Below are 19,681 nucleotides of genomic sequence, written 5' to 3'. Positions count from 1 at the left end.
CATCTGATGGGATATATTTAATAAATAATGTGCTATGTAACATACATATGTAACACGTATGTTTCAGAGACGCGAGAGGACCGCACCAAGAGACTGTTCAGACACTACACTGTAGGATCCTACGACAACTACACCTCCTACAGGTAACACAGCACCACTAACACCATCTACAGGTAACACAGCACCACTACACCTCCTATAGGAACTCAATGGCAGGTTCGACTTTCTTCAGAATCAGGATCATCTTCATTAAAGTGGTTTTGTTTGCAGATTCTTCTGTTGCATGCATGAACATGTGACAGACCTAATGAGACAGGTGACCCTCTCAGGTGTAACCCGGTGATTCAGCAACCGTGGCTGTTTCAAACTATAGAGGAAATTTTTATGTTTAAGATGACGCTTGTTGATGTTTTCAGCTTTTCTGTCTCAGTTGCCGGAAAACAGACGCCAGGCTGGGGAAGAACTAATAAACATTTAGAGATGTTCATTTATGTGAATGTGAAGTTCTCCCTGATTCGTGTGTTATCAGTGTTTATGGCCTTTTTCAGTGAGCTGTTCATATAACACCATCACTAAGAGAGGGTGCAGGGTCTCCTGCTCTGGCTCTAACTGTGAGCTTTATCAAAAAGGAAAGTTTTTGATTCTGAAAGCAGAAAAAATGTCTGTCTTCTGAATCCAAACTTTGTCTGAGAGCCAACTGTACTTAGATTTGAGCTCGGGTCACTGATGAAGAGGTCATGTTCAGCTGCTGTCCTTGCTGAGGCTTTTACAAAAAGTACCTTTTATTAATAAATCATTCATTTCATGTCTGCAGAGCATTGAGAGCGTGGCTCAAAAAGCTGGTGGAGGACAGTTTAATGTTTTAACGATTATCACTTGTTCGTCGTCATCTGTAGTTATGCTTCAAAAGCAATTTCATATCAAGTGGTTCAAACCTTGGAGGCGCAATAGAAGATGGAGGGATCCTTTGTGAGCCTCGTTTCTTTCTTCATGTTTCAGCGATTACGTGATCGAGGAGAAGACGGCCGTGCTGCAGAAGAGGGAGAGTGAAGGATTTGGCTTCGTCCTCAGAGGAGCTAAAGGTAGAAACCGAGGGACGGGTAGTGGAGTGGTGGGCGTTTGGAGGAAGAGGAGGAGAGATTTAAAAAAAAAAAAAAAAAAGCTCCTTGCTGTGTTTCATGACACCTACACAGTCCACAGAGTCTGGCTTCCTGTGGAAGCAGAATCACAGTCCGTGGACTGAACCCTCGCTAGTCTGAGGTGGGAGGAGCTTCCCTAACTCACCGGCTCTCTCTTCATTTCCAGCTGAGACGCCCATCGAGGAGTTCGCTCCAACCCCGGCGTTTCCCGCCCTTCAGTACCTGGAGTCAGTTGACCAAGGGGGCGTGGCATGGAGGGCGGGGCTACGGACCGGAGACTTTCTCATCGAGGTACTAGCGGACTTCATTTTATATTCAAGTAGACATCAGTAAGCTGACACATTTACTGACATTTTTTCATGTTTTTTTCCAATACTTTATTTTGTTTCTTATTCATTTTATTTTTAACTTATTTTTTATTTTCATATTTTTTTGTTGGTTTATCATTCTCAAGCATATTTGTCATATGAGCACGCTCTGTGAACAGAAAAGAAAAGATTCAAATGGAAACTTGATATTTTCTGACCTCAGTTTTAACAGGGTTTTTTTTTACTTTTTAATCACCTACAGGGACAAAAAGCTGTGAATCTTTGTGTTTGGGCCCGTGAAACATTTAAAACATTATGACTTGAGTTGTTTGTCTTTTCTCCAGGTGAACGGTACCAACGTGGTGAAGGTGGGTCATCGACAGGTCGTCTCTCTAATCCGGCAGGGAGGAAGTCGCCTCCTGATGAAAGTCGTCTCAGTTTCCAGGAAATCTGAAACCAACCTGATCAGAAAAAAAGGTAGAGCCACCTGCTGTCCAGTCTTAGTAAGATTTGATTTTGTTGGTACACAACAGTGTACAGTTAGTACAGTGATTTAAAGCAAAGAAAGTCAATCTTTTCAGGCCTAAAAAGGACTACAATACAATAACTTAGGTGTCATATAAATTGGGTTTTATTCAGTTCTGATAACATTTAAATAAGAAAAATAAAAATGAACTGGGAAGAATAAAGTTTTATTTTAGTTTTACCCCCTTGTTTCAATAAATAATCAAAACAAATCAAGATGTAATTATAGATGTAACAGTCAAACCATTGTATAAATACAAGACGCAGTTCAAGTTTAGTTAGCGAGCAGGCAGCTGCACGTGCTCACTGGAGCTTCTGTGTATTTGACATGTCAGTGACATGACGGCTATCTGTGAACATGTGACTCTTTACAGGGAAACTTATCTCAGCGCTCTTTCTTTTTATAAGTGCTGTAGACCAAAATACCCCCACCCCCCAACACACACACACTGTGTACCACTAATATGCAATCTTGCCTCGTAGCACCGCCCCCTCCAAAACGAGCCCCCAGCACCTCCCTGACCCTGCGATCCAAGTCCATGACGGCTGACCTGGAGGAGATAGGTAAACAAACACACACACACGCACACACACACACACACACACACACACACACACACACACACACACACACACACACACACACACACACAGTTAGACTGTAGCGGTGTGTGTTGCTGACCTTTGCTCTGTCTGCAGCCAGGAGGAGACGCTTCGGTGAGTCACATCGACCTCACGGTCATCGTGTTGTGACCCTGCGGTGACATTTGTCTTTGCAATCTGTTAGCATGATGTCGCAGTGATGTCATCAGCTGCATTTCCACCAGAGTCCAGGTTATTTCTGTGCAGACAGTTTTAACCAGACACAGTCGCACAGCAATGACACCAAGCTCTGAACATCCACTGGAACTCCAAATACCCGCCTGTGTGTAGTGACCGTGGACAGGTTGCTGGTGACTGAGTGATGGTTTAAAGATGAGGTCTCCGTCAGAGTCGCAGTCTGACAAATATTTAGCAGCCCACCCTGCAGTGCAGTGAAACACTGTTTGTCCCCTTCCTGATTTCTTAGGGGTTTTTGCATATTTGTCGCACTTACATGTTTCGGGGATTTACGAACAAATTTAGCGCCTCTGACCACACACACAACCAAAAGATGAAGCCGTGCCTCCAAGTGACACTAATCCCCCAAATACTCAGAACATTAGCACGAACATAACTCCTCCCAGCCCAGATGGGGACTTTGTGAAACCCACAAAGTTAGTCACCTGACCAGCCTTCATCGAAGCACAACAAAGCTGATTTTAAGGGCACAGGGTGGATGACAGAGGAGACAAGAAGACACAGAGTTAGGATATTGGGGAATTCGGGCCAACACTTTGGCCTAATTTTATCTCCTGGAATGTTAGGTGGAAAAGCAGCTGATGTTTTCCATTGATGTCGCGACTTTTCAGGGCTGTAGCTGAATCGTGTATAGCTTCTACAATTACACACAAACAGCACATGTTCGGTTTTTATTTGAGGCGTCCATTTTTTTAAGGCATCATTGATATAAGTTCATCTACCCCCTGACCCCTGTTTTTCCCAAAAGGGGGGGATGCTACAAAAAAATGATGCTTGAAAAACCTAAAAAAAAAAATAAAGAGTAACACGGTGATTCTTGAGTTTGGAATTTGATTCTTCTAAGTGCTTTTAAATTGAAACACCTTTTTTGTCTATTTTGACACTTTTGAGAGTTGTTTTGCGTGAAGTCCTGCTGCAGCCCTGGTGACTGATGTTGTGATGTAGCTCTGATGTCATGATTTCGCCACAGTGTTTGTCACGCTGTTTGGAAACTTTCACAGTGGTGTGGTCATGTACCGGATGCTTAATCATGTCTTGTTAGGAGTCTGTTCATGTTCCTTTTTGTCGCTCCAGAGAAACTGGATGAGATGTTGGCCGGAAGTCAACAGGAAGTCGTCTTGAGGGGCCGCCCATCAGATGACTTCAGGGCGGCGACGGTGAAGCAGAGGCCAACCAGCCGGCGTATCACACAGGCAGAGATCAATGTAAGACACGGTTGAGCTAATGGGATAAACACATAGCAACCGTAGCAAGAGGATGATTTTTAATCAGAGATTCCTGAGTCGCAGGCTTTCACAGCTCAGTGTTTACCTGCACACAGACTAATCAGATTTTCTTCTCTCAAAGCCTTCAAGCCCCCATAACATCAAATAATAAACTAGAGATGGCACGATACCACTTTTTTATGTCCGATGCCGATATCATAAATTTGGATATCTGCCAATACCGATATAAATCCGATATAGCGTATTTTATAAACAATAAAATGTTTTTTTTAAATATCTTGCTGCATTTTGTATAAGTTCATACTCAAGTTTTAAAAAACAAACAAAACTAAAGCGATTCTGTTATACACTACACCGAAAATATTTCATACATCAGCAATACTGACCAATCTAATAAACTTAAACCTACATTATCCTCCCTATTCTGGTATTTTAAAGAGTACTTAGTGGAAATATTAAACAACCTAACTAATAGGGTTGTCAACTCCAAAAAAACCCCACAGGGAACCATCCCCAACCCTCTGCCTCATAATGCTTAACTGTAATTTAATGCAAGTGTAAAAAAAAAAAATGCACAGAAATCAATAATTTTTCTACAATAATTAAATAGATTCAACATCTTTCTTCAACAGAATTGCAGACTGCACAGATGGTACCTTCCCAAAGGAAAAAGTACTATAGCTTACTAGGTTATAAATTTAATTTCTATAAAATGTTCCTATATACAATAATGGATTTCTATAAATTTTACATCAGATGAAAACTTTGGTTGTAAGATTCAGATAATTATTTATTAAAAGTAGTGCTGTCAGCGTTAACCTCATTAAAATGATGTAATTTTAACGAGGTTAACACTGACAGGACTAATTAAAAGCTAGACATGACAATAAGAAAGAAAAGTATGTTTTTGTGCCCCCCTTTCCCTGTTAATGCCCTACCTGCCCCCCTGGCAAAACTTTGCTAGATCCGCCCCTGCACAGTTACCAGCTGTCAGCTACATAGAAAAGGATCCTGGTGTAGAAAGTAATATTAAATAAATCCTAACAACAGCTTCTCCAGCTTAAACGTGCCGCTGTTGTTTATCCGCCTGTTTCCTCTTTCTGGCGTAAAGTGGGCGATAAACAAACAAGAGAGACGGGACTTGCGTCAGATCAGCTGATCATTGATTAGTTTCATGATTGAAGTAGCAGCAGGAGAGGGAGAGAGAGAGGCAGTCGCTCCCAGCATTCGCTGGGAATGCTTTACAGACATTCAGAGATGAACTTACACACTTGCTTTACTTCTCTGGGATACCTTTAAATGCCGGTTTGGAAGCAGTAGCGAGGCTCCAAATGCTCAACCAGTCCGCCAATAGGTCTCACACGCCACAGCCGCTCTATCGTGAGACGCATGCTCCTCCGATGTGTAAAGGCTATGAGCTGGGTTATGCTATGTGGCAAGTTTTGTGAGGTGCTTTTTTGATATTTAATGGATTGGATTACATTTTTTATTTCTCTCCGATATCCGATCCAGTAATTTAAGTCAGTATTGGACCGATACTGATACGTAATATCGAATCGGACCATCTCTATAATAAACAAGCATTTATTTTAGCTGAACTGGTCGCTACTTACTGGAAATAGATTTGGTCACGGTAAACATTTTAAAATCGGTGGAACGGTCTCTGTGCAGATCAGTCAAATATGGCTTGTTTGTAGCCGGGTTCATGCTCAGAGGTATTGCTAATCAGGCACAGGTCAGGCACCTGAATGTCAGTAGCAGAATAATCTGTTTGGCATTGCCAGAGAGAGATGGTGGATGGTAAAAAGAAAAACATTGTGACTAATAAGTATTTCTGTCCAAAGACTGATTTGAACACTTTTGCTGAGAAAGGGGAAAACACCTGTACTTTAAAGGATGTGGTTGAGATCACAGACACCATAAGAATACTTACTCGTTGGGGTTGTTACTTTTCTTAAAAGTACTGAGTATTTAAGCATTTAAGCAACAGATTTATTTAAGAGTATAAGCAGCTGACTGAGAAACCCTGGGTTGATTTATTGAGCCAATAACCACCTTTGTTTGAACATTTACCCTGGTTGCCCAGGAAAATAAACTGGGTTTATTTACTTCATGGCAGTACTGACTTCATATGTAAAAAGTACATAGTTGTTAGCATAGAAAAGCAAATAAATATCTTAATTCTTGGATTTTTGACAAAACCTTATGTTGTTTGTGTCTGTAGTCGCTGTTTGAGCGTCAGGGTCTGGTGCCCCCTTCAGCTCCAGAGAAGAGCACCATGCCTTTACCCAGAGGGATGTCCAGAACCAAGAGTTTTGGTGAGAAATGTGGCATTATGCCAAACTATCTCATAGGCTCACATTTTGTAAAATATGTCACTGGCTGAGCATAAGAGTACAGGAAATAGGAAAGTCGAGGCATCATTGGCTTCCCATTTTATGACCCAAGAAGAAAGCCAAATCATCATAGTGCTGCTGTAATAGGCAGACTGGTTTCAAGCTAGCTAACACCACAGATAACTTTATACCAAGAACTTTAATTCATTGATCCAATGCAGACATAAGATCTCTTCGTAAGACCAATCGGTGTGGTCGATTTATTTTGACATCTCATTGTTACTACAACAGGCACACCGGACGACGACAGAATCACAGCTCTGATCAATGAAAGTCGGTTTCCACGGAGCTCTTCGCTGACAGACAGCTTCATCCCTCCTCCTCCTCAGACAGCACCGCCTCCTCCACCCTCTGCATCCTCTACCTCCTCGCTCTTCATACTCGACTCTGGCCCTCCTCCCTCTTTTCTCCCTCCTCCTCCTCCAGCACGAGGAGATGGACTGACCCGCTCTAGTTTCAAGCCAGGGGCAGAGCCAAGGCTTCAGGAGCTTTCAGATTCACCAACGAGGAGCCACACCCATGCCGAGCGGCAGAGGAAAGCAAGGTCCATGATCATCCTGCAGGACACGCCTCCACCACTGCAGCCTGATGCTCACGGTGCCCCTGCTACTCACACACTTCACACCGCCACACACACCGCCACACACACGCTTCACACCGCGACACACACATCTACGCTGTCTCTGCACAGCACTAGCCCCGCCCTTGGCCACTCACCTCTGTCGCGGCGTCGGGGAAGAGCAATAGAAAACCCCTATGCTAATGTGGGACAACAGGCTCCGCCTACCAAACCCCAGAGGAGGAAGTCACCATTACTGAAACAACTACCTGTTGAAGAGCAGGGTTAGCATTTTTCTGTCTGATGTCTGTGGCATGTTTGTCTCAATCCTAAGTGCATGATTGGATATGTTGTTCAGAGAACCATGACTCGTGTTTGCTTATTTTTTAATTATATTTAAAATAAAATTAGGCTGAGGCACCAAAACAAAAGAAAAATAGACTCCTAATATTTACATTTTCCAGGTCTTGGGATCAAAGATCACGATTCATCCAAAGAAGGAGGTGGACCCAGCAGCCCCAGCAGGGCTGAGCTGTACCAGCAGCAGGTTCTTTCAGAGCGTGCTCGAGTTCAGGGTCGCCGGTCGTCTCTCTTCTTGTCAGTGGAGGGAGCGGGGTCCGAAAATCAGGCACCGCCTCTTCTGACGCAGAGCCACTCGATGGATGACCTCGGCGAGCTTCCCCCTCCAGCTCCGGTCCTGTCACCTTCACCGACGCCTCATACCTTCCTCCACCCACTGACAGGGAAACCTCTAGGTCTGTCTGACAGCACAGAGTTAATGAATGTTCTCAATGAGAATCAGGCTGCCACATTTTGTATGGGTTAATAACAATAATCACCTCTGGAAAAGTTAGTTTTATTCAATTCAAGCTTAGAATAGAAAAGAATAGTAGAGTCTTGAAGTGCTTGACAGATCAAAAGGGGTATACAGGTAAAACCTTGCGGTACCGGTAAAGAAAATAAATAAAAAAATAGAGATTTTAAAACTAAGGAGGTATTCCGCAAAACACTAGTGGGGAACAACCCAGGCCAGAAAAAGTGTTAAGGCTGAAGAAGGTATCAAACAAGATCTTAATGTTCTCCACGTAGTAGAAGAACACTTTACAAATGGTAAATGGCCTGTATTTATATAGCGCTTTACTAGTCCCTAAGGACCCCAAAGCGCTTTACACATCCAGTCATCCACCCATTCCCGCACACATTCACACATTGGTGATGGCAGCTACATTGTAGCCACAGCCACCCTGGGGCGCACTGACAGAGGCGAGGCTGCCGAACACTGGCGCCACCGGGCCCTCTGACCACCACCAGTAGGCAACGGGTGAAGTGTCTTGCCCAAGGACACAACGACCGAGACTGTCCAAGCCGGGGCTCGAACCGGCAACCTTCCGATTACAAGGCGAACTCCCAACTCTTGAGCCACGATCGCCCCAAAATAAAACACAACCTAGAACACAGTGTTGAGGCTCTCAACAAAACATGAAATGGCCAGACAAAGTAAAGGCATTAAGACTGAGGACAACAGACAGGGCCTTTGTGTACTGTGCATAGTAGATGGCAACTCAAAAGAAAACCACTTTACAGAATATAACAGGACCCGGGACAGAGCTAGCGACTTCAGAAAACATAAGATAGAATATTAAGAGATATTGCAAAACAAAACACAACCTAGGTAAGATCCTAGACCTTGACAATATACTGAACCTTGGAATTCAAGTTTTTGTCTGGATGGATTTTTATTCTCACTTGTGTTGTTTGTCTTCAGACCCGTCCTCTCCACTCGCCCTGGCACTTGCTGCAAGAGAACGAGCGCTCACCGCCCGCACACCGAGCCCTGAGCCTCGAACTAAACACGCTTCTGCCTCCACCACACCAATCCCCACCCCGGCTGCCAGTCCTGAGGGCAGACACAAGCGAACGCCCATCACCACCCCACAAAGCAGTCCTGAGCCACGATCAAAGCGCACCACTCCTCAGACAAGCCCTGAGCAGCGGACCAAACGCACCACTCCCCAAACGAGTCCTGAGTTAAGGCATAAACGCATAACCCCACCCCTTTTCCCAGATGGACAAGTTGAGCGCCCAGAAACAGAAGGAGGAGTGACATCACCTGCCGCACCCTCCCCTGAGCGCTGGAGACCCTCCCCTTTGCCACCACTGGCCAATGAGGCTCATTCTCCTCTGATTGATAGACGTAGAAGCCTCACAGTGGGCAGTTCAGAGGAGGAGGGAGGGGCTTACACAGTGACACTCCCACCTGCCTTGTTATCATCCAGCGATGAGGAAACTAGGGAGGAGCTGCGTAGAATTGGTCTGGTGACTCCCCCTCCTGGCTTTAGCAGCCCTCCTGCTGCTCCTCCCCCATCCTCTCTCACCTTGTTGCCACGACGAGGTGGAGAGGGAGGGGGAGGAGAGAGTGGTCCTGAATCTTTGGGTAGACGAGGAGATGAGGAGGAAGGAGGTGATGAAAGGCTTCATGATAGCTCGTCTTCCCCAAGCTCCCTTCCACCCTCCATCACCCTGGCTTCTCCTCCTGCTCCATCTTCCCCATCTTCCCCACCTGCTACTCACCCATCTCCTTCATCCACCGCCGTTTCCCCATCAGGTTTGAAGCCTCGCCTTCGTTCACCTATCGGTCGAGGACGTTCTGCACTCCGGGACCCCCTATTAAAGCAGTCGTCAGACAGTGAGCTCCTCCCATCTGCTGCATCATCATCCTCCCCCTCCTCCCCACTTTGCTCCTCTCCCACCAGTGGCGGAGGCCGACAGCCACGCTATTTGTTTCAAAGGAGGTCTAAGTTGTGGGGGGGTGGGGATCAAGATCGACGGGGCCTCAGTCCGGAGGAAGGGGGGGGGCGTCCAGCAGCCTTGGGAGGCCAGGGATCCGGCTCAGCTGTGGATCTAACAAGCCGGTCAGCTTCTGCACTAGAGCTAAGTGGCAGAGCGGGGTCTGGACTGGATCTAGCCAATCGGCTACAGCTGCTCAACAAAGATAGCCACTCTCTGGGGGAGGAGCCAAGCCCCCTCGATCCAGGTCGAAGGTCACCAGTAGGAGGTGCCAGGTACATCAAATATTGTAAATACTGGTGTGGTGTGCTGTTGATCTGGCAGTCATGCAGTGTGTTTGCTTGAGTAGATGTTTTGTAACAGTCTGTTATTTGTATTGTTCCAGATGTGTGGACAGTGGGGAGAGTAAATCGTAGGTTTTAATCTCTGGTAAACATTTCTTGTTATTACCAAGAGATGGCTTTCATCAGCTAACAGCTGACTAACATGCACCACCCTTGACTAACTACTAAATATCTCAAATTACTCTCCCATCTGTCTTTTGAACTAAAGTAGGGAAATCTTTGATAACCACATCACCTGAAAGGAATAATCTTTTTAGTGCTCAGCAACCATAACAGAGCACAACAGCCCTGTCAAGCCTTGTATTTGTTTATATCTTGAAGTTGTACAGGAAGTTTTTGGGGGGAATAGCTTCTGTTATCATTTTCAAATCACAAAAATAGAAGAGGAGCTAGGACTAAACCTAATATACACCAAAACTAAGAGTGGGGCTAGGACAGAGACAGGCAGACACTAAGGAGTACTTTGAACAGTATTTTAATGTACTTTGATCTAAGACAGATTACTTACTAAGAAGAAGGAGATAGCCTAGCTTAAGACATAACTCTAAGGTACTTAGCAAAATAAAAAGGACCTAGACCAGAGCCTTGAGGTACTCCACGAAACATGATAGGATGTTGGCCTTTGACAAGGCATCAATTGGACATTTTATCTTACCCTAATCTCTGTGTTTCTTGTGGGTAGCACAAGAAACACAGCCATCTTCATATATTCTGTACAGAAATGTAAACAACCAAACCAAGTTATGTTAAAATGGTTTATCGATGTGATCTGACGGTTTATCTTCCAGTGAAACAATGCCACACATTAATTTTCATGACTGTACAACATGATCAGTATTAGCAAAGATATGAAATTGCTTGCCCAGCTTTAGCCCCAGTTTTTCAACAGAAAGAAGCCTGAAGTAGTTTTCCAAAGTCCTGCAGAACCAAAGGTTCTTATCTAGACAGTCAAAATGCAGGGTGTTCTCTTCAACAACTGTTTCAAAATTTGAAAAGAATAATGTACAATTTATCTGCCACAACTTTCACATAAGAATACAATACTTGACAGGAAGCTGTAACTAATGATTATAAGGCTTAACAAAGGATCATTTACACTGTGTTTAACTCATAACTAAACATTCTATTTGCTGTGTTGCAGGTTGTTCTCCAGTCTCGGTGAACTTCACACCATCTCCCAGAGAGGATATGGTGCCTCCTATACAGTCCGACCTGGAAGTCGCTACCCTGTCACTCGCCGGAGCCCTTCTCCTTCTCCCTCGCCCTCTGATAGGTCAGTGGGACTCCCCTCCACTACCGCCCCCTGCTCTGAAAGGCCAGATCTGAGCTCAGGTCGCGGTCTAACCATCCTAAAGTCCTCCAGTCTCAGCCTCCCCTCAGAACCAAAGGAGGTTCGGTTTGTGATGCGAAGCGCCAGTGCACGAACCAGATCCCGTTCCCCTTCCCCTTCACCCCATGCCTCGCCCTGCCCCTCCCCGGTCCTCAGCGGGCCCTTGTTGTCCCTACGACCATGGAGGCAGCGGCCCCTCAACTTGTGGAATAAATACGATGTGGGTGACTGGCTGGAGAGCGTGGGTCTGGCCGAACACCGCCAGCGCTTCCAGGACCACGAGATTGAAGGCTCCCATCTCCCTGCCCTCACCAAAGAGGACTACGTGGAGCTGGGAGTCACCAGGCTGGGACACCGGATCAACATTGAGAGGGCACTCCGACAGCTGCTGGATGGTTCCACTTGACCCCTCACCTCTGACCACTCACCTCTTAGATATCCTAAACTGTAACCTCAGACCCCCTGACCTCTGGTCAGACAGTAGGCCATCTCTTTGAATTGAATAATCTTAGCAGTGACTGAATATTTAGACCTTAGACCAGAAGTTTTCTGGTTTATCAGCTCTTTGATCAGCAACATAAGGACTGGTAGCAGCTGCAGACCTCTGATGTTTCGTTTGCCTGTTAATGTCTGCATGCCCCATAAAAACTCCCAACCAAACCAAACACTTCACACTGAGTTATGACTGACTTATGGTTGCGTAGATTCATTTAAAACAAAATTAACATGAAATTAAATGTGCATGGCATGTTTTTAATAATCTTGAACATTGTGTTAACTCAATGTTCTTGATTATACCAAAAGTTTTAAGTCAAATGAACTATAGGCTAATATTTTAAATGAGAAATTGAATCCTTTTTTATTTATGTACAGTGATGAATGATTAAGAGACAAATTAAAAATCTGATACCAACAAAGGTGGTCATGAGGAAAATCATGAGGTTCAACTGCAGTATTTCATTTGGGGTTGAAAATAAGTCCATGCTTGCCAGAATATTAAAGATCAGAGAATAATTTTTTTTCAAATACGCCACCTCAGTATTAGTCCAAAACAGTTTTCTTTTTGTCAAAAAACCCCCAACAAAAAACACTAAAACATTTAACATTCCCAGACATGGACACTCAGTCATTTAACTGGGAATTATAAAATGTCAGAAGACACTAATAGAAAATATCGATGACAGACATGTGAAAACTGGTCGCTGAACTATTGAAACAACCAAATGAACTGACTAAATCTTGTCAGCTGGACTCGGTTTTACACTGCGACAGATTTGTCAGTGTTCTCTGATAGCATGTTTGCTAGTCTTTCCAATTGCTGGGATAACATTACCTATAAAAGCAGAATCTTCTCCAGCATACAATTTCACTACAAGCCACTAAATTTTACTATACTTAGAATTAAAATGTACCAGTCAGTCCCACAATGTGAACAAACTGGGAACCATCAAAGTTTCCCTGACCGTGATGTAACTTATGAAACAGCTGCTTCTGTACAGCCAGGATTTAAAAATGAAAAATAACAGTCAGTGCATCTGAGAAAGGCAGAACAATGAAAGGAACTGAAAAATCTTATCAACACGACTCTGCTCTTAAGCTACGAGAGATTTGAGTGGCCATTTTTTTTTTTTAAATCCAAAGGTAACTACTCAGTAGCTGTTAATAAAATTTATGGTGTATTACGATTCTTGAAGACTATAAGCTGCAGCTTAAATTCAAACAGTTGCTTGTTGTTACAGTTTTTGATGGACAGTAAACACTCAAACATCTGGAAACATCAGCTATGAAACCATTACCTGAATTCGGGTCTGGACCATTACAAACAGCTCTGCTGCCAGCCTCTAATGATGATCAAAGAGCTGATGTGACAATCCGACTACAAACACATCGAGACGGGTCGTGTCCTCGTGCCGTTCTGCTTCCCCAGACGAGTTTAGCTGGACCTTTGCTAGCGGAGCTGGATGACTGGCAAGCTACTGGGAGTCTCTACTGTAACACCAGGAAATTATAGCTGAGGATATTTGTCCGTCCTTTTCTTGTGACTTAACTTTTGTTTTCCCAAATAATCACTCATGACGAGTTTGTGTTAATTTTTGAGTTCATACTATCTTAAAGCTGATCATTTAGAATTTATGAATAACAAGTAACAATAATGTGGTGGTGATGAGTTTATAATAGTCCGGAAAATGATTTTGAGTTCCTTATGATTTGACAATGAGTTGAATTTCAAGGTCATCTCGATGATGTTTTTGGAATTCATAATGATTTGTCAATGAGTGTGACTTTGTGCTGATGTGCTATGTGTTTCAGGGAGAGCTGCAGCAGAGCTCCAACTGTAAACCTCTCTGGTTTCTAACCTGCTTATTGAGGGCTTACTGTACATGGTGCTATTTGTTTAAAGCCATCTGTACAGAAAATACTTTCCTCCTTCCCCTCTTTATCTTCCTCACCCTGATATCTATTAATTAGCCCCCCGAAATTTAATCAAAGAACGACTTTCAGGAACAGGCCATAAATGGAGTTTCCTCCCTGCCATACTGGGGATTTTTCATCCCTGCCATATGTGGGGTTTCCTCCTGACCGCAGAGTTTACATCAGAGTTCCCCTGTAAGACTTAACATCCATTCATTTTAATTCTACTTCATCTTATTTAATTTTTCACCGTGAAACGTTTTTATGTTAAGTCACAGTTAAAGTGCAGAGGTGAAGGATTTTTGTGCAGTTTCAGTATCCAACACAGCTGCAGACTCTAGATCACTCTCTTGCAATTAATTAAATTGAATGTATATTTACACTTACCAGCAGTATATGAACTTGTAATAAAGTATTAGCGCCACTAGATGGATAGGCAACAGGGAACGATATTATAAGCAGTGTAAGATATGGCTTTTCTGGAGATTTAGCGCCTTCCCCTAAAGGAAACTTACCAGGACTCTTATAAAGATATATTTCACCATTTGGATGGATTCAATTTAATCAAGCAAACAAAAAGAAATGTTGATCTGTAGAGCTGTCACTCAAAATGTAATCTCAGATAACAGGAAAGGAGACTCAAATGAACCGAAAATTTCTGAAACATTTTGGGTTTAAATACTCAATAAATCCATGATGTTTCCAAAGTAATCGAGTTTAAATCAAATTATGATCACGGCTGATCAAAATAGTCGGGATTGCAGTTTTTGCCATCACGTCACCAGAAATAACAGAAAATCTTCTGCTTGCAGTTGTAGTTGCTCCTCAAAAGCTCAATTTGAGTTGGAACAAACCTCTGGACATATATGACACACTACAAATATTAACTACATGTTTATATGCTGCTAATAAATGTAAATAAGTCATTTATCTGCCTGCTGTGGAATCTAATCACAAAGAAGCTGAAAGAATTCATGTAGTTGGAGATACTGTCCAAAATTACAGGAAGCTATCTAAGTTAGAGTTTATGGAAACCGGCTGGCGCACTTTATCCTGATGTGTCGTTCACGCCAAATGTGAAGCAAAGTTTCACCTCCCGTGGAATCAGCCACACTGGAGACCTGTGAATATTCACCGAGCAGCCAGCGGGATAAAGACGAAGCTGGAAACAAGTTCCAGAAACGCATCCTCACAGTTTACACTCCGTTTCCTCCGAGCTCGCTCCTTTTTTTCCCTCTTTGTCTAAAAGCAAAGTCGAACCTTTCAGCTCCAGCTGTTCTCGACCAGCGCCGATAAGCTCCTCCCTCATTTCTGATCTCACTGGTATCAGCAGAGGATCACCGCTGATGGGTTCTCATGCGAGCAAATGTGGATTTGCCTGTATTATTAAACAGACTGATCGTATCCGTACCGTGTGAAAACTCTGCTTCACGTTTGTTGTGAACGCACCGTTAAAGGGGACCTTTATATTTTTATACTGGCGCTAGATCAGAGTAGCTTTGTACAGGTCAAAGTTCAAATAATCTTCATAGTAACATTCCTGTCTTTATACAGGCCCTCAGTTCACCCTGTCTGAAACAAGCCAATTTATCTTCGGGCTCTTTCCTTGACAGCCTACTTTGCTCTTATTGGCTAACTTCTGGAAGCCTGCCGAGGGGCGGCATCCAGTGCTTGTGAGGTGTACTCTGAAGGCCAAGTGTTCGGCTCACAGGGATTACTTCTACTCATGTTTACCTCATTATGTGTTTATATACACACATTAAACATCACAACATCAGACAGATGACAACAAAATAAGTAAAGGTTTCATATTTTACTACAGCACTAATAATGATACTATTATAATCCATCACTTTGACCTCTTGCCCTGAGAAAACAGACTTATTCAGAGCTTTGTGTTTTAGCACAAAGCATGGAAGCAGGAGGAAACTGTTAGCCTAGCTCCATCACAAGGTAAAAGTCAATGTTCTAGCTTATGTACACAGTGTAGTGTTGTATTCAGAAAACTAAAACAGAGCAGTCCTGAGTACAACTCAAACAGCCTCCGTTTTATTTCACTGGCTTTCTACATTTGCACATTAACAGCAAGTGGGTGGAAACTGGATTTCTCCAACCTATAAACCAGCGTTCTTTACATACTGGAGACTTGAATAGAATTTTATTTCAGACATTTTCTTAAAGTCACATCGCCCCCTTCTTTTCTGAATATTTGAATTTGGTTTAAAAAAGAATCCCTCCGTTTGCCGCCCTCTAAAGCACAATCAAAGTTTCAGTGCCTGTTCTCGCAGTAGATCGACTGCTTCTGTCTCGTTTCCTTCCAAGTCCAGTTCCCAAACAACCTGCCGAGCTGCAGTCATGATTTCCAAAGTTCTACAAGTTGATGTTGACATGCTTTTATGGACAAAATAATATAGAATGTACAGACTATTTACAGCACATTACAGTAGACTATATGGTCTGTATAATATATATTATGGTAGAATAAAATGTAGCTATAGTGTAAAATACAAAGTAGACAAAGTTTATTTAAAAAAGTAATATTTTGGTAGGCTGTAGTCTATGAAGTCTTTAATCTAATGAGATATTCAGAGCTTGTAAGCAGCTACACTGAGCTCCATCTGGAAACAGTGCAAGTTTCAATTAAACCAGGTTTCATTTTTTTCAATGAAGAAATCAAACGTGCGTACATTTAAATATACAATAAATTAACGGTGTTTTTGTCCACAGAAACACTCACCAGTACTATTACCTTACATTATTGAGGTGACTGTTGTTGTGATTTAATGCTATATAAATAAAACTGAATAGAACTGAATTGAATTGAATACACTATAAAATAAAATTCTGCTTAAGTTCAGGATATTTTTGCGTTGGGTTCATCCAATCTTAACCTTCAGTTCTACTTAAATAAAGCTACACATCTGATGGGAAATCAGATGACCAAAGTCTGGCTTCTTGTAATTTTTCCTCTTGCGACAGACATCCTGGAAATCAGGCCTATACTTTCTGTTTCTGGTTATCCAGACTAGACTGTAATGACTCTAGTCTGAAATAACACTGGAAAAAATGTGACCAACAAAACAAAAAACAGAAGTGGCAGAGAAAAGAAAATGGCTAGTACCTGATTCTTTTCTTGCTTCTCTCAATTGATGTTGTACTTATTGTGCGCAGACTGAGCAGAGAAAGATGCTCTGCAGAAATGCTTTAAAATAAAACACAATAAAAAGAGAATCAGTGGACAGTCTGTGTGGAAAGCTACAAAAACTCAGTTCGGGTCATCATTATTGCTTCCTTTGGTTTTATCGATTAGCCAAACCGGTCTGGACCAAAAGTGTCTTTGAATGTTTAATCTGCTGCTCAGAGTCCTGCAGTGTGGCTGCTTACACTGAGAGAATATCACTTGAGTCAGGTATTCTGTACATGTGTAGTATATATTATAATGGACTACTGATAGTCTACTGTACAGAGTCATGCGCAGAATGAGTCAGTGAAGCAGGTTGGAAGCAGATCAGCGACCTCAGGTCCCGCCTGTGCTCTGTTACACCTGACATGAGGTCAGTCGCCCATCGTAGGACTTCTCAGCCAATCAGAAATGACAACATTTAATCAGTTCTGTCTTATTTGAGCCAATCAAATGTAAGTAGGGCTAAACAGCAGGTGGCACCAATTCTTCTACTCACCCAGTGAGACTATTGTTTTTCAAACTTTCTTTTTTTTGTTGGTTATTAACAACAAAATAGATCCAAGTAGACGTTTACGTAAAGGTTACCGTACGAGCATCAGCACACTCTTATTCTACTTATTCAACACAGCTTCGTGTCATTTGACTGTCATCATTATGGTTTCAGAACCACCTCATTAAACCATTGAATATATTAATGTCATTACAACAGCTCCAGTCATTTTTTTTCAGTTAACCCTGTGAGGCCTCAGTCATTGAATCCATGCACAGCCTGCAACTGAGTACGTAGGTCACTGACAACATTCACAACATTTATATACTTGTGTGATGCGCCCCGCATCACTCTACTTAACCACCAGCTAGTGTTTTGGTGGTGGAGTTTCTTCCATGAAGTGACTGAAAGCAGATGGAAAGTCAGAAACGTGTATGAGGAACTGATGCTATCGAGAGCCAATCACAGTCCCTGCGGCCTCAAAGATGTAATGTGTGCTTATATTTCAGTTACAGAATCCCACTTTGCACTAACTGTTTAGATTTGGACTCTTTTAAGAAAAAATGTGAATTTTTTTTTGTGTGTGTGTTTTAATGGTTTTAAGACGTCCCCGAACAAAGACTGAGACCGCACAGTGTGAACATAATTAATTATCCATAATTAAGCCAGTAATTATACAAATAAAGTTTTATCATTTCTATGACTTTTACTTTACTTAGGCAATAAATAAAGACGCGTCTGTTAAATCTCAAAAACAAATTCTCACTAATACCATTTATTGACACTCATATTGGCATAGCAGTTTTATAATTAAAAAATATCCTTAAATCACATGTTAATAAAGAGCGGGGCTCATAAACCATCCCATTCAGTAACTTTAAATACATCTGAAGTGAGCTGGATTACAGTGTTATTCAGTCTACAAGATAAAACCCTGTCCAAGTACTTTTGGTCATTTTTGGTTCTACAGTTTGTGTTTGCGTGTTCCGGCCATCTACAAAGATAATAAGTCAATCGGAAAACCACAAAAAAGCTGCCTCGTGATTTTTGTGCTATTTAATACGAGCTCAGATTGTTTATTTCTCTAAAAAATACCTGCAAGTTAATTTTTTTAATATACAGTACCAGACAAAGGTTTATAGACACTCACATATTCATATGTATATGTGAGTGCCTCAAAAGTTTTGCACTTTGCACTACTTGGTCACTCAAGGGTTAAATATGAGCTGTAAACCTATCAGAACAATGTCATTTATATTTGACTGTTATAATCAGGACTGTGATGAAAAGATTTTTAATAATTCCTCTAAGAGAAAAATGAGGATATAAATCAAACCATAGCTCCTCAGCCGTGGTTTAAACCTCTAATATTTATTATTTATGTTCCTCGATGTTCGGTAGCTGGGGATGGTCATGTCTCTTTTACCAGCGTTCATGTCCATGAAGTGTCAGAAAATACACAAAGTTCAGTAACGTTCACGCCCACGGCAGAGTAAGGAAACTCAAGAGTTCAGATTTTTACATTTTTGTGTTTAAAAAAATGAGAAGTTTTTATTTAGAGATTTTACAGTCCAAAAACAGAAGGGAATAGAAAGCCATCATTTATAAATGTTCACTTCACATATTTGTTGGTTAAAAGTTGGTTGAGAACAGAATTTCTTTTGCTTAGGGTTAGACAACTGTAGAAACCAGAGGCCACCCAGCAGGGGGTGCTGCAGATAAACGTTGAAGCGATAACTTAAAAACTTCCAGATTCTTCCAAATCTGTGTGATAAAGTGATAATTGATCAATAGAAGCAGGATAAATCTGAAAGAATGAGCCAAAATGGAAAACTGGAAAATAATCTACAGCTTCCTGCTGATTGGCTGAGAATCCTGGCTTTCTAACCTGCGTGTGAAACCCTCCTCCCCCTCCTCTTAAATCTCCACCTGCTTATAAGTTTATGGTTCCCCCCCCCCCCCTTTCTAGCTTCCTCTTTTTACAGTATGTTTGTAGTTTCTTCTGGAGTGAGTGGTGTGCGTGTACTTGTAGTTTTTTCTTCCCTTTTCTAAAAACCGAAGAGCACACGATGACAACTGATGAGCTCTGCAACGCAACAGATTGTAATCTTTATAATAAACTGTCATTTATTACAAACTGC

General features: G+C 42.3%; 1 protein-coding gene across 8 annotated transcripts in view; it reads left to right on the top strand.

The window, feature by feature from the left end:
- The window catches only part of shank3b (SH3 and multiple ankyrin repeat domains 3b), a 66,622-nt gene extending 46,941 nt beyond the window's left edge, over positions 1 to 19,681 (top strand). For 4 of the 8 annotated variants that reach the window (XM_042220207.1, XM_042220206.1, XM_014333246.2 and 1 more), the window contains 12 exons: positions 68 to 143; positions 1,000 to 1,082; positions 1,306 to 1,430; positions 1,792 to 1,924; positions 2,456 to 2,536; positions 2,672 to 2,689; positions 3,887 to 4,017; positions 6,263 to 6,356; positions 6,666 to 7,277; positions 7,458 to 7,748; positions 8,759 to 10,055; positions 11,266 to 19,681. In XM_042220207.1, coding sequence (XP_042076141.1) covers positions 68 to 143; positions 1,000 to 1,082; positions 1,306 to 1,430; positions 1,792 to 1,924; positions 2,456 to 2,536; positions 2,672 to 2,689; positions 3,887 to 4,017; positions 6,263 to 6,356; positions 6,666 to 7,277; positions 7,458 to 7,748; positions 8,759 to 10,055; positions 11,266 to 11,860 — 3,536 coding nt within the window. In that variant the 3' untranslated portion in view covers positions 11,861 to 19,681. Of the gene's footprint in view, positions 1 to 67; positions 144 to 999; positions 1,083 to 1,305; positions 1,431 to 1,791; positions 1,925 to 2,455; positions 2,537 to 2,671; positions 2,690 to 3,886; positions 4,018 to 6,262; positions 6,357 to 6,665; positions 7,278 to 7,457; positions 7,749 to 8,758; positions 10,056 to 10,165; positions 10,210 to 11,265 lie in introns of all 8 variants that reach the window. The other 4 variants (XM_014333252.2, XM_042220205.1, XM_042220209.1 and 1 more) reach the window with 3 other exon arrangements.

The sequence above is a fragment of the Haplochromis burtoni genome, unplaced genomic scaffold (genome assembly GCF_018398535.1).
Source record: "Haplochromis burtoni strain Fernald_Lab_line unplaced genomic scaffold, NCSU_Asbu1 Contig_44, whole genome shotgun sequence".
In the NCBI taxonomy this organism is placed as follows: domain Eukaryota; kingdom Metazoa; phylum Chordata; class Actinopteri; order Cichliformes; family Cichlidae; genus Haplochromis; species Haplochromis burtoni.
This window is presented reverse-complemented; position numbering and strand designations above follow the sequence as displayed.